The sequence below is a fragment of the Lepisosteus oculatus genome, chromosome 7, assembly GCF_040954835.1.
Source record: "Lepisosteus oculatus isolate fLepOcu1 chromosome 7, fLepOcu1.hap2, whole genome shotgun sequence".
NCBI lineage: Eukaryota > Metazoa > Chordata > Actinopteri > Semionotiformes > Lepisosteidae > Lepisosteus > Lepisosteus oculatus.
Window position 1 is genome coordinate 49,099,196 of NC_090702.1, and position 15,000 is coordinate 49,114,195.

The window sequence follows — 15,000 nt, forward strand, 5'->3', positions numbered from 1 at the left end:
AAAATACATTCAATGTGTAAGGAAAAAGACATATGTCCAGAGTCCAGTCTGAGCCCAGTCTTCAGTCATCAGTACTTTGATCCAGGGTTACGTCAGTGGGTTAGGTGACTGTGACCAGGGTCTCCCAAGTGATGCTTCACACCCTCCTGTCACGCCCAGTACACCTAGAGGACACTCTACTTCTCTCCTGTTCCTAGTTCCCTGTGATTATTCATGTCTTTCTGGTGTGTCTTGTTGTGTAGCCTATTTACTTCCTGCTTCTGCTCTGCTCCTCACTCAGCATTAAGGTTTAGATGTCCTGAGACCCGCCTAGCACTACTGTAGGTCGCCCCACGTCCGCTACCTGGGGGCATAGGTTTCTATACGGCATTTCCTGAACAGCTGAGCCTGGGCTAACCCCCGTCTCGCCTCTACGCACAGGGTCTATTTTCCCTGTCCTGCCATTCCACGGTCCGGCCTTTCCGACATCCGTGACACCTCCTGAGAGGCAGTGTGGAACAGAGGTGAGGGCTCCAGACTCTTGACGGTCATGCATTCAAATCCCTGATGCTGCTCTTGAATCTTTACTCAGGTTGCTACAGCTATTGCCCAGCTGCATGACTGGATCTCCACGTCATTATTCAAAATGAGAATTCAATCTCAATTGACTTGTCTGTTTGAATTGCCACCCGAGCAAATTACTCCTTGATTTTTGACAGCTGTACTACTCTGACAGGTTAATTGAACAGAATTGTTCCAGTTTGAACAGAGAAGACTATGAGGGGCCTGGATTCAAGTCTGCAGAAGAGTGCGGGCCATAGTTCTTTGTCTCACACTCATGACTTCTAATGAAAGCAGATTTGAATTTGAAAGTCAATTACAAAGGAAGAGAGATTTGAACAGAAAGAGTCGTGGCTAGCACTGGTGCCTCAGTTTTTTTGCTCCACACAGCCTTTTGTATGGAGTATGCATATTCCCCACATGTTCACATGTTTTTTGTCAGGGTTCCTCTAACCCTCCAAAGACATTCTGGCTATGTTCATTGATGTCTCTAAATTGTCCTTGGGTGTTCACCCGGTGATGGACTGGAGTTCCATCCAGGATGTGGTCCTGACCCAAATCTTCTGCTTCTGGGATAAGCTCTGGGTTGCTCTGACCTTTGTCAGGTATAAACAGCCTTCTGATGTTGGACGGGTGGAAGCTCAAGTATGAGAGACTGAGGGAGAGACAGAGAGAGTGTGGTCTCACCTTGTGGATGATGTTCAGTCTCTCCTCATTGTCAAACAGCCCAGGGATCTCCCCACTGCTCAGGATCAGACTGAGCTCTTCCAGGAAAGACTCATCCTGCAGCACACACAGATCAATTAATGAACCAATCAATCTCTTCATTTCTTCTAAAAATAATATACAGTACCTTGCAAAAGAATTCACGCCCTTCTAAAGACCCTGCACATTTTGCTCAGTTACAAATGATGTATGCACATTTTGCTAAGCTGAATAGTTCATAGTCAAATAAATTCCAAACTAAACAGGTTGATTGCATACGTATTCACCATACTTGGCCCATTGTTTTAGTGAGCACTGTCCTGCTCTTTAGTCCTCAAAGTGCTTTAGCATCAAAATTATATCTAGCAATGCAAATCTTAATACTAGCCTTAACCTTAACCCTCATCTGAAACCCTAAGCCTATCCCCTGCCCTATTACTACTAACTCAATCACTAGAATTGACTTTATCCCTAACCTCAGCCACACACCTGAAGGAAAGGGTTAAGACCGTATTGGAGGTCGGGTGGGAAAAAATGCCTGAGGAGTAACAGAAGTTGTCATATAAGATTTACGGAGCTAAACTGAGCCGGACTTAAAAATAATGTTCAAGGACTAGTGCGGAGTGGATATCTGGAGTTGTAAATGAGCGGTCTTTGTTCTGCGATATCTTTACTTAATGCTTTATTGCACAAATATGTTAACCGCTCCCTTGGAGTAGTATCACTCCTCAGGAAACGCTTCCTCCTCTGTGCTTGTTTTTTGTGTAACTGCTTGATGATATAAATGGGAAAGTCCCAGCTTAAACTTTGAATTGACTAGGGATCCTGTGGCTGATCAATTCCTGTGTGCATACATACTAAACTCACTGCGCCTTTCTCACAAACGAACTGACTGAGAGTGTGGATTTTCTACACACCTAACCTTAACCTTTCCTCTCCCGTTCTCTTTGTGCATCTCAGTGTCTCACTCTCTCGGCGTCTTGCTCCCTCTCTGTCCCTCTCTCTCTTGGGCCAGGTGCTGCGGAGCCACAGACTGACCTTGATCTGGTGGTCTGAGAACAGGAAGGCAGTGGGGGTCCCCTGTAGGCCCGGCCCCCTCAGCAGGCGTCTCAGGTCCTCATGCCAATCAGATAGCGAGTACGACCGCTGAACTTTGACCTGGAAGACCTCCACGCCTGACATGTAGGCAGCCAATCGCGTGGCAGAGTGCCGCCCACTACCTCCCATGCCTGAGAAAGAGACAGAAGGAGAGGCAGAGGAAGAAAGATGTAGAAATATTAGCCAGTCCCCAACAACTAACACTTAGAAGTCCCTCCATCCATTTTTTAGCCTCTTTACTCAATACAGGGTTGCAGCAGATCTGAAGCCTGTCCCAGCAAGCAATGGGTACAAGGCGGGATACACCCTGGATAGGATGCCAGTCCATCGCATAGCACACACAGACACAAGCATCCACACACTCACACCAGCGTCAGTTTTCCCAGAAGCTAATTAACCTACCAGTATGTCTTTAGACTGCGGGAGGAAACACGTACAAATGTGGGTAAGACATTTGCTTCATGAAGTTAGCACCCAGGAATTGAACCCTTGGGCCCAGCACTGTGAAGCAGAAATGCTAACCACTGCACTGCCGCCCTGCCCACACATAGAAGTCCCGGCTATGGCTTTAAAAGCAATTGTCCAGTACAGAAATCAGCGCTCTTCTGGTCTCTGGCCCTTCCTCGAACTCTACCCATGTCCTTCTTTCACTGCCTCCCCCCTTTCCTGTATCTAGTCGGCTAGAAACTAAGTCAAAAGTATAAATCAATAAGCTGTTCATCTGCAGGGACATTTCTGAGAAACTCTCATCAATACAACTACTGTAGATTGCTCTTTACAAACATACATGCAAGACTAGCCACCCAGCCAGCCCACAGAAACACCGTGAGCACTGGAAGATTTTAGCACCTCACAATCCATGGGACTGAATTCCGTGTGGCTCACCAATAAGCAGGGCATGTTCCCCTGGCAGCGCGAAGACTCTGGCCAGCCTGGAGATGTGCTCGACAGCGAACTGGAACAGCACCAGGTCCAGAGGGGTCTTGGACCCGGCGTTGTACTCCTGCAGATAGCTCTGCATGGCCTGCTCAGGGCATGACACAGACAGCCATGATGGTGCAGAGCACAGTGCATCAGCAGATGTATTCTTACACTTATCTGACATGCACTCTGCATGTTGGAACACTTCATCTCACTTGCATCGTGCTTCCCTGTGATTTCACTTTGAAATGCGATCATAATGAGGCCACACCTGTATCATGAGCTCTCATTTTCAGTATGATATTGGAAATGGACAGTGCAGAAGTGATACTGAAGAGTGCTTATACAAGAACTTATACAAGCCTAACAGTGTACCATAGTCTTATAGCCCAACAATATACAGTATACTCTTTCCTTCTTCTCAGGCTCCCCGAATGGTTTAATTTGATATGGTCATTTTCCAATAATTTCCGTTCCAGAGGTTTCTTGGACAAATCAGTATCTAAATGTAAACAGGTCACTTCAGAGGGGAAAACAGCTTGGTCTTTGTGAATTGACTGTAAGAACAGTTCTAAATGACAGAAGGCCATTTGGTGCACATTGCTCAATTGGTTGTTAGTAGATAATTGATCAGGGTATCGTATCCAACTCTTTCTTGAAAAAAGCCGGAGTATTTTGAAATCTTATATCAGGCCCCCATGTGATCTTCTCTGTTCAAGACTAAAAAAGGGTCTGTCCCTTCAGCCTGCCAGTATTTAATACCAAATACATCTCAGGATATGATCTTGTGACTTCTAGTGCAGGTGCAACCAATCTAATTATGCTGACGTTTCTAAAAATTGCATTCCCAATAGAAAAAACAAGCAATTGGCAATTGACAGCAACAGAGTCCAGATCTATAGACAGACCAAGATAAAGAGTTTTGTTCTTTTTGTCAACTATTGGTCTTATCAGGGTCGCATGTTTGGTCTGTTCCTGAATTTCTAAGTGTTTTACAAATGTCAAAATTGCTTAAAATTGGCCTACAAAATGCACATTTTTAGAAAACAACTAAATCAGATTAAATCATTTGGGAGATCCTGCCAAGTAAGTAAAGTTTATTGATATTATTCTAGACGCTTTAGATAACACCCTTTAATTCCAGTCCAATTAGTCAAAGTGTAGTGTTCCAGAAAGAAATACAGTACCTATATTGCACGCTATTCTTTAAAGTGTTTTATTCTGGCAAACTGATTCAAATAAACACATTGAATTTATCTGTAAAAGCAACAAAACAATACAATTATTATCTATGTTAAAGCCTGTAAATGAACATTTCCATTTTCAGAATGAACCCCTAAAAAGCCTGACAATGGGTGATCTGATCATATAACATTAGGGGATTACAAGGGTTTTAGTAGTTTAAAAGAGAGTGTTTCTTTTTACAAACAGCAGATGGCAGTCTATAACTTAATATGGCATCATCTGAATGAAACCTCTGTCCAAAGTGCCCTGCTTTACTAACAGAACGGTCCTCTCTCCAGATAGCTGGTAATAACACACCTATTCTAACCTCTGGCATAATGGTAACACCAGTATCTGAAAAGGTAAACTACTGTTTAAGAGGTGAACCAAAAAATATTCCTTTCAAATGCTACTAAAACTTCAATAGTTGGACTGACACTCAATTTGCATTGTGGTATAATGGAATGAAAATGATATGATATATGATATGTATGATAATTCTACTGCTGGATTACATCATGACATGTAAGTGTTTCAGCTGTAATTGAATGGAATTGGCGTTTTGTTTCCAGGGGTGGCACCCACACCCCAGATGTTCAGGTCTCCGGGGGCTTGAAAGTGTTTGTCTTCTTCATCGTGTGTTTTGTGTTTTCTGAGTCACATTGTACAGTACACAAGGTTGGTATTTGCAGATATGGTTTTTAATGGGGTGGTCCTCTTCTAAACTAGAGGGGGGGGGGGGGGGGGTCTTCTGTCCCCACCAAGATGTGAAGGTGTTCATGTCCCCAGCTGGTTTCTGAGGTTCAGACGTGTGGCTGTGGTGAGGTGTCTGTGACCAGTGTGTTGCGGTATTATTGCAGTGTAGCAGGGAGTGTGGCTGATTTCTCACTGTGAGTGCAGCTGTACCTTCCCTGACGGAGTGACCTGCAGAGCTGTGGAATGGCCAAGGGCAAAACAGGACATGGGAATAAGTCAAGAAATTCAGTCATGGTGCTTTTTTTCACATTTTGTGTTTCACGGACACAGGATGTTTAACAGGGAGTGTTAAAACCGCGATTTTCAGAGCATTTTTTCTCTAGACCAAACATTGACTCCATATTTGCCTTCAAGACCAACATAATGCTTATCTTGTTTTGCCAAATTAAGTTCGATCGAAAACAATCATTTCAGTTTTCCACGGTGAGCAGGGAGACAAGGTAGTGAATGGCACAGGAGTGGCGTACTAAGTACTTCTTCGTGAAACCCCAGCGTCAGGGTGGTTTCAGGTGATGGGTTGAGATTAATCTGCACCAGTAGCATTTTGAATCTTCTTCTACATGTGTCTGCTGTCCGTCTGTCATTCCTGCTGTCAGCCCCTTGTGGTCAATGCCCCAGTGGGAAAATCTGGCGAGCCCAGTACTGTCCCTGAGCGGTCAGGTGAGGCCCTGTGGCTGAAGTGGGAGACAGCTCAGTCAGGCCATGGGCTGACCCAACAGAGAGTCAACGTGGCAGGTTGTTTGCTTTTAATGAAAGGTTCAAGATTAATGCCACCCATGTCACCTTGCAGCTCCCACCTGGCAGCCCACTGAAGCTCAGCAGGTTTGAGCCTGGATGGGAGACCTCCTGGGAAAAGCTAAGGTTGCTGCTGGGAACAAAAAGTGTTAGTGGGGGCCAGTAGGGGGCGCTCACCCCACGGTCTGTGCAGGTCCTAATGCCCCATTATAGTGATGGGGACACTAGGCTGTGAAAAGGTGCCGTCCTTCGGATGACCCGTAAAACCAGGGTCCTGACTCTCTGTGGTCATTAAAAATCCCAGGGTGTTTCTCAAAAAGAGTAGGGGTGTAACCCCGGTGTCCTGGTCAAATTTCTCCCTGCCTTTACCAATCATGGCATCCTCATAATCCCCATCTGTGAACTGGCTTCATCACTCTGCTCTCCTTCCCACTGATACTGTATGTAGAGGCAGCAGCTCGTGAGTTCACACGGAGTTGCTCTAGGACAGTGGTTATCAAACTTTTGTCACCCACAGGCCACCTTAAGTATTTCTTTACTGACCATGAACCTCACATCGGACAAAAGCGTTGGGTCAGCTGCGAGCGGGACGAAGGGGAGAGACCGATCCCCTTCTCAGACATCACCTTGTCTCCCTGTTCTCAGGCCACTTATCCATACTGATCAATATCGGAGTTCATTTGAAATTGCTAAATTAAAACTGATTCTGACACGTTACGCTTATCACTAGAACATAAAAATGACTCCACGAACAGACGACTAACCATTCAGTTGCATTGCAGATACAAATGCTGATACCAATTGCGTAATCGGATGCAATGCTGATGAAAGATCGAGACAGAGTGAGCCAGGAGTACCGAGTACTGTAACTGCAGACGCTATTTCGCAAACAACGCGCATTTAGAAGCCACTTCCCGAAAGACACTCTGCCGTCGTGACTTGACGGCGCAAGCGCTCCGTAGTAATATCATGAGTTTGTTTTTGCAACTAAAATCAGATGTTTGCAAAAAAAACTTTCTATATGCTAAACTCTCCAATTTTTGTGTTAAAAACAACCGGAATCATAAATTTAGCCAACATTTTAGTGGGAATCGTAATCCTAACCTTTACACCGATTATTTTGAACAGCATTTCAGCTGCATGTTACAAAAAACAAAAACTGGGCAAACCTGACGGCGAGGATGTCTCTTGCTACATTCACGCCTTTAGATTTTCAAAATATAGGAGGGAGTAAAAAGAATCCAAAACCCATCTGCCGACATAATGTACTCTGTTGATAGCCTTCAGCAGCAAGTGGGACCTACCTGCTGCAGTCTCTGGGTGTCTGTGATTTCATCATAGTAACGGGGAGCTCCTCCCTCCCCTTGAGATGGCAGATAATCTCCAAAGAAGAGGCCCCGGAGGTCCTCCTCGCACACCTCCCTGCCGTAGGCCAGGTGACCAAACAGCGAGGACGTCTTCTCCTTGAACTGAGTGCGCACCACTCCCTGGAACACACACACGAGCACAGCCTGTCAGTGCGCTGGCGAGTCTGCCGCTGTGCCTGGGGTCAGATATAGACGCTCCAAGAAGCTCTGCTGTCCATGAACCTGTCGCAACCCAGTCACAGGTGTCAGGTGACAAGAACTTAATGATAAATATCGTTGATATCTGGGAGGTTTTAAGGAGGTTAACCTGTGTTTGCCGTCAAACCCTCGGTGAATGTTTGGTGTGGTGCTTGTGCACACGTGACGTCCCTAATGTTACAGAGACATACAGTCCAAAGCTGCCGATAACTTCAACCAATTTAAAATTTAACCAGTATGTTAGGAACTTTGGAAAACACGTCTTCAACAGGAGCAATCAGCACAACTTCCCCTCAACAGGACCACTGTAAATTTAACAAGAAGGAGGGAATCTTCAGCAACATGGACTGAGTCCTAGAATGAGAAATGGATGGGCTTTTTATATGTCCCTCCCCTCTTCCAAGTCTGTGAAGGCCAGATCTGGCACAAATCAGGTACTGGCTGATCTCCAAGATGATCTGGAGCCTCCAGCTTGAAGAAGCCATGCTCCCCCGCGATGGTGAGACTGTGATTTACCGTGCATGTTCCTGCCTCCAGGGAACTTCAGGGGACAGTGACAGGAGTCTGCCATCTACCAGTACACTCTTCCTTGTGGTACTTAATGCTTCATTGACACCGAAGTACAAATTCCCATTGCGCTAAAAAGTGGGACTGACCTACTGTACCAACCTTGAAAATACATTTATTGGCCACTTTGGGCACTTCCAGTATCTAAAGTGCTTTGTGATCCTCTGAGGTTAGAAGCAATACATACATTTAGTTAATTATTATGATTAATTATGAAAGTGCCAAAACAGATAATTAAACAAGCATATTGTGGCTTTTCTAACATTTCCTCTCACTACATATACTGCAAATGTTTATGTTTCTAACTGTGGCATCACTGCTGTATGTTGTGGTGCATACAGTAGGCAGTAACTGAGGTTTTGTGACACACCTGACCCTCAATATGATATCTGCAAAACAAAGCTCATTGTACAAGAGCCTGTTCCAAGTGGTGACATCATCTCCTTGACAGTGTAGAATTGTCTTCTGGTACAGTACAGTTCACTGCTGTTCACTCCAGAAGTGGTCTTCTGGTACAGTACAGTTCACTGCTGTCTAGTGAGTGGCTCTGTGTGTCTTTGACCTCACATGTGACCAAGATCAAATCTTAGCAGGGGCAGAATACAGCTGTACCCATCACATCTGCATGAAATAGTTAATTGAAGTTTGTGTATTAGGAGGACTTTTGGGGAATTTTATGCAATCCCTTTTCTGTGTTTTAGTGGTCAGGTTTATTCCTATAATCAAATCAGAATTAATATTTCTATTTTTAATTCTTTTTTTAAAACCATTTTGCAACTACTTAGTACCAATGAAGAAAACTTCCCTCTCACCAGCTGAAACTAATTCTTCTCAGATCTTGCAGATGGTGCTTTTAATTATATTACACATTCTGGCTGATTGTCTTCAGCTGTAAGGCTGAAGCAGGCTTGTGAATGTCCATCTGAGGAAGCACAGCCCAAATAGAGCCAGTCCGCACCTTAAACAAGAGTTTAGTCCTGGAAAATGTTTTGTAAATTGAATTTTATGTAAATCACTCATGAGCCATTTACTGTCTTCTACTTTGATAGTATTTCATGAACATGTTTTTTGCATAGCCCTCTATGTGCTGCGATAAAACAAATGCATCAGTCATGGTTTCATTTACTGTAGAAATCAAAAGTAAACGTAGTTAAATAGCAGAAATTATGTAAGACAGCATTATTTGAGGAAATGCTATAGTATGTGGCAACATGTAGTTCTCAGTACACACATCTATAAAAACGTAGTAGTTCAGGTGGGTAGCTGCGTCAGCATGCATAGGCTGCAAAGGAACAAGCAATAGGTTTATTCCATGCTGAAAAAAGAAAGGAAACACAACGTTTCGGCCGTGGAGCCTCACACCTGAAGAAGGCTCCATACACCTGAAGAAGGCTCCACGGCTGAAACGTTGTGTTTTCTTTCTTCTCTTTTCAGCATGGAATAAACGTGTTACTTGTTCCCATAAAAACGTAGTCAAAGGGGAAATTTTAACTGAATTTAGAGTGGTTTCGATTGCCGCTGAATTGGCGGAGTGGGGACCGCGCGCGATTGAATCGGCGGTCCTGGTGGGGGACCTGGACAATGCTGTAGAAGCGCTGCCTGTCCTTGCTGTCCTGGAGCCTGTCGGCGAAGACGCGCCACACCTCATGGACCCACAGCCTCATCAGCTTCCTGGCTCCCTCCGCACCTGCGGGCACCACGTCCCCCCTCAGGAGAGCCAGGCCCTGAGAGAGGAGCCGCGGAGACAGGGACAGACAGCTCGGGGTGAAAGGGTGCAATACCTGGGATGGTGGTAGTAGTAACAATAATAATGATAAAATAAACTTCATTTTATATAGCACCTTTAAAGATGGCTTCTTAAAGTGCTTTACAGAACGACAACAACTACAACAAAAATACAGAAGATACGGTATGCATAATGAGAGGCGACAGTAGATGGGGGTACTGAATATGGTAGGAGCAGAGGGAAAAATAACACAAATAAATGGTGAATAAAAGCCTGCAAAGCTAGAGACCTTTCAGCTATCCAATAGAGTATTACAAAGCTAGCAATCCAAGGTCTGAACAATCAATTGGGAGACAACTTTCCTAAAAAAGCAGCACTGACAGAAATAGTCAGTGGCAGGTTTAACGTCTTACGGGACCTCCCATAGGATATCTGTGACAGTAGGTCTTGTGGGGCTTCGGGTAGCTGCGGCTGCGCCTCACCTGGATGACTCGAGAGACGTCCCTCGGGTTGAAGGCGTAATGGGACTTGGAAGGCGTGGGCAGGAAGGTCACCACAGTCTGGGCATACACCTCTGCTGTGGCCCAGACCAGGATCTGATGGTCATCACAACACAACGAGAAAGTGTCAGAGCCCTCCCTCCTTTGCACAGACGCAGACACATCAAAAACATCACCTTCTGCACACAGAGGTCGAGTGACAAAACTCTAAGTGTCAGATGTATAAGATGAGGAAACTGCAGAGGTGATCATGGATATACCATCATGGATCACGATCATGGACATTAACAGTAACAGCTGATATGCAATCTGTCGGTAATGGAAGATTGAAAACAGGCTGCAATGATGATCAATTGGACATAATGGGACTAAGGAGCCTATTGATGTTGAGGGAGGAAGAGGACTCTGCGAGTTAGGAGAACAGGGAGGGACAGACAAGACTTGGAGGTTTTCGGAATGCGGATGGGACTCACCCTTGCATAGCGGCGCACTGACGTCTCAAATCCACGCCCGAAGTGGCGCTCCGTCAGAGGCAGGAAGATCGATTTCAGCGTGTCGCCGGTCAGGGCGTCAATGGAGAGGACGGCAAAGTGCCTGAGCAGCCGGGGGCACACTGCCTGCCTCCTGCCACTGGGGGGCGTCATTGCAGACAGGAACACGGTGTCCTGGAGCTGCAGCCTACTGCCGTCCTTACTGCCAAGACAACCAATCACAAATGTGGGCTTTACTATAGGAACAGCCAGCCATGGTATAGGCCTAACTATACAGTACATACAGCCAGTGACAGCGCTGCACATGTATCACAATGAGATGTCATGACGCGTATAACAAGGCTAACCGATGGAATAAGTGCTTCAGCACTGGAGATATAGAATGACCTGTAGAATTAGTAGTGCTGGCCTCAGGAAGCAGCACAGAAAACGGACGTAGACTGCAGGAAGCAACACAGGAGACAGAGAATGAGCTGTGGAAGCAGTAATTTGATCGCGGCTGACCTGTGGAAACAGAATCGATGCTCCAGCAGCTGTCTCAGCAGCTCAAGGGCAGACTGGGCCCCTGCAGGCTCTGTAGCCGGCAGGCTGAGGTCATCTACAAACACTACCATCTGTTTCCCAGGGGGGGCGCCATAAACACTTTTTCTGACCCTGAGACAGAGACGGTGTGAAAGACAGACAGGTGGGAGAGGGAGGTAGGCTGAAACTCAGTACACATACTGTAAGAAGATGAGATTATAGACCAATACATCTCAGTGCTACACTCTCCGACATTTCGGTTAGCTGTGCCATTAGACGTTTCTGTAGTGGTGCCTATATTACTGAAGCCATTCAGGTTTTGTTTTAGTCATTCGGTTAGACTTTGCTAAGCGTCCTCTTTACTCAAAGAAGAAACAACCTGTCAGCCATGTTTTGAGGTGGAAACATGTCTACACTACCTCTAGCATGAAGCAAAGTAAGCAATGCCTATAACACTATACCAAATACCAAAAACACCACAGAGATGATCTTTGTAGCAAAAAGTAAAATGAGAAGCCTATAATCCTACATTATCTTTATTAGCTCATGCAAACTACACAAGCAAAGTTAGGTTTTTATAGCTGAATTACAGATCTTCATTTCTTGCTTTTTCCTGATCTCTAGGCAATTGGATCATCTTCTATCCCTTAAAAATGTAAATGGAAGGCACCACAGAACTGTTTAACTCCCAAAGGACTGACCCACTTTAACCCCACAGTGTAACAGTCTAGAGGACATGTTTATACAGAAGATGTCCTCTGTTGAGGGTTGGGCAGTGTTGCCCAGCATTGGCAGAGCATGTGTGAAAGTGGGCCCAGTGTTCATGTACCTCTCCAGCCCCATCAGCAGCGTGTCCTGAGCGCGCTGGGCGGTGGTCTGGGAACAGAGGGTGAGGTGCCAGGCATGGTGGGTGCTTGGAGGCAGCTGGTGCAGGAAGCCACGAGCCGTGTGGGTCTTGCCCGCACCGGGGGGGCCCACCAGCAGCAGGGTGGACCCCCGCAGAACGAGCCGCTCCAGGAAGAACCTCTGTATCTCTGTCTGTGGGGTGACCACCACTGTGTCTCTCAGCTGACAGGGGGCAGGGGGCAGCGAGCAGCAGAACACAGAACACATGAAACGCAAGGCTGAGTTAAGAAAAGCAAACCGCTTAGAGATAAAAAAAGTTTCAGCTGCAGTGTGCAGGCCCACATAAAAATAAGGTAATAAATCTGCCTTGAGTCTGAGTAGAAAACCTAGCAAAGCCAAAAAGACAATATTAATTAGTTGCATTTGGATAGTGAGTTATCAGCGCTAAGCATCCCAGCGCACTTAACAAATAAGAGGGGAGCCACTTCATCTACTACTGAAATGCCGAACCATCTGGTTGACACACAGCAGTCAGTATGCACCAGCAGCCCCACTACACAGCGTATCAGAAGTGAGAAACTGCTTTACCAATGCAATTAAGGGCAAGAATTAGGAAGTCCTGCATGGAATTTGGTTAGGACACTACTGTTAACAGCCCAAAGTGGAATTTAGCCAGTATACAGGGGCTTACACCTCTAGTCTTGTGAACAATGCTCAGATACTAAATGTCATAGTAGTCAGGACCCAAAACACATCCAAAGAGTGGCACCTGCTGGTCCACCAACACCAGTTACAGTAGCAATATGGTTTTCTTTTTCCAGTACTGATGAGAACCAGCCTTGGTTAGCTTCTGAGATCTGAGCACATCAGACTACCAGAGAAGTGCTGCTTCCAAAAGGTTTTGTTTTCTAAATTAGTATTTTTAAAATCTAAACAAAAACTATTTGACATCATCCTTACATGTGGTGTAATTTTATAATTTATTGGAAAAATTCAGTCGAGGAGAGTTTCAGCTCAGGCCAAAGTGTATAAATATTTCTTACCAGAAGACGAGTGAGCCTGTTGTCCATCTTTTCAGTGGTAACGATCATCGGGAAGAAACAAACACATATTTTAATGACCACAAAAAGGCAGAAACTTAAGGGAGACCATACCAGAGTTGAAGAACTGCAGATTAATTCTGAGTTAATTTTAATTATGAATTCCTCAAAAAAAAAATTTTTTTTCACAAAAGTGGTTGACTACTAATAAGCAAAATATGGACTCAGATATTTCCTACAGCATCACATCACCAGCATATAAATAGAAATATACTGTTTGATAGGACAAATGGATAATTAAATAAGAAAACAAGAAAGGACCAAAAACAAATCCCTGTGGGACACCCCCTCAAAGAGAAGACAGGCTACTCCTATCTCTAGACCAGTCTGGGTTTGTTCCTGAAGCAATGAACTGATTTCTCAGCAGCATATCAGATGAGTATTACATTGGGAATCAATGATTAACAAAATAAAACTACATGAATGAGCTACAATACCACAGAGGCATTAACATAATTAGTGAATCCAACTGAGGCAATTTCTGATACTCAGATGTTTCCTGAGAACATGATGCTAACCTTTTAATAAACCATTTTTTCCATGCAAAAATTCAACCGAGGTATTCCAGTATCTGGGGACTTGTCTAATGTTCTAATAACCGATTCTAGAGAACTACGTTGTAAATTGTTAGAACTATAAAGTAATTTTCAATTTGCGTTGGAGGTAGCTTTTCTGGATGGCCACTCGAAATTCAGGTGTTCTCAGTTTTTCTTTTTGAGGGGGACCCGCACTGAAGTAAACACTTATTGGTTAATCTCTCACCGTGGTGCTGTCAGGCAGGGAAGTGGGTGAGACCAGGTCACTCCAGGGGTGCCAGCCTGTGCTTTGGTACACACAGTCAAACACACTGTGCCTCCTGGGCATTAGCAGCCCCCGGGCTGCTACATGCAGCTCTTTGGGCCGGGGGCAGTGGGAATCTCCCTCACACAGCCCGTGGAAGAACTGGCTGAACCTGCACAGAGAATGTTATCACACACACGAGCTTCCACATACTGGACCACAGACATACATGTGCTTAGACACACAGGATGTCAGACAGGACCTGTGGGACTGTATGTCTAAGCACATGCCTGTCTGAGGTCCTGTGTGTCCAAACACATGCCTGTCTGAGATCCTGTGTGTCCAAACACATGCCTGTCTGAGGTCCTGTATGTCTAAGCACATGCCTGTCTGAGGTCCTGTGTGTCCAAACACATGCCTGTCTGAGGTCCTGTATGTCTAAGCACATGCCTGTCTGAGGTCCTGTGTGTCCAAACACATGCCTGCCTGAGATCCTGTGTGTCCAAACACATGCCTGTCTGAGGTCCGGTGTGTCTAAACACATGCCTGCCTGAGATCCTGTGTGTCCAAACACATGCCTGCCTGAGGTCCTGTGTGTCTAAACACATGCCTGTCTGAGATCCTGTGTGTCCAAACACATGCCTGTCTGAGGAGTGGACCTCAGACAGGCATGAGGTTTGTTTATCTGTTTTGAGAGATGTGATGGATTTTGTGTCATTAAACAATATTATATTTAATATATTACATATATTAATATATATATATTAATACATAAAAATAATACATTATTTCATTATGTCAACTATGCACAACATAGGGGAAAGGTTTTAATTTTGGGGGGGTTTGTTTCAGCTGAGGAAGTCAATCCCATTTTTTCCATAAGGTCTTTCATGGGTATTTTCAAGACCAGATCCACAACGAATT

The 15,000-nt window shown here is 45.0% G+C and overlaps 1 protein-coding gene across 4 annotated transcripts in view; it reads right to left on the reverse strand.

The window, feature by feature from the left end:
- Positions 1–15,000, reverse strand: part of LOC102688582 (dynein axonemal heavy chain 3-like) — a 238,715-nt gene that overhangs the window by 24,173 nt on the left and 199,542 nt on the right. For all 4 annotated transcript variants that reach the window (XM_069192669.1, XM_069192670.1, XM_069192672.1 and 1 more), the window contains 11 exons: positions 14,059–14,248; positions 13,240–13,266; positions 12,180–12,418; positions 11,333–11,482; positions 10,811–11,030; positions 10,320–10,433; positions 9,686–9,835; positions 7,284–7,466; positions 3,229–3,367; positions 2,284–2,474; positions 1,228–1,323 (listed from right to left, as the gene is read on the reverse strand). In XM_069192669.1, coding sequence (XP_069048770.1) covers positions 1,228–1,323; positions 2,284–2,474; positions 3,229–3,367; positions 7,284–7,466; positions 9,686–9,835; positions 10,320–10,433; positions 10,811–11,030; positions 11,333–11,482; positions 12,180–12,418; positions 13,240–13,266; positions 14,059–14,248 — 1,699 coding nt within the window. The remainder of the gene's footprint in view (positions 1–1,227; positions 1,324–2,283; positions 2,475–3,228; positions 3,368–7,283; positions 7,467–9,685; positions 9,836–10,319; positions 10,434–10,810; positions 11,031–11,332; positions 11,483–12,179; positions 12,419–13,239; positions 13,267–14,058; positions 14,249–15,000) is intronic.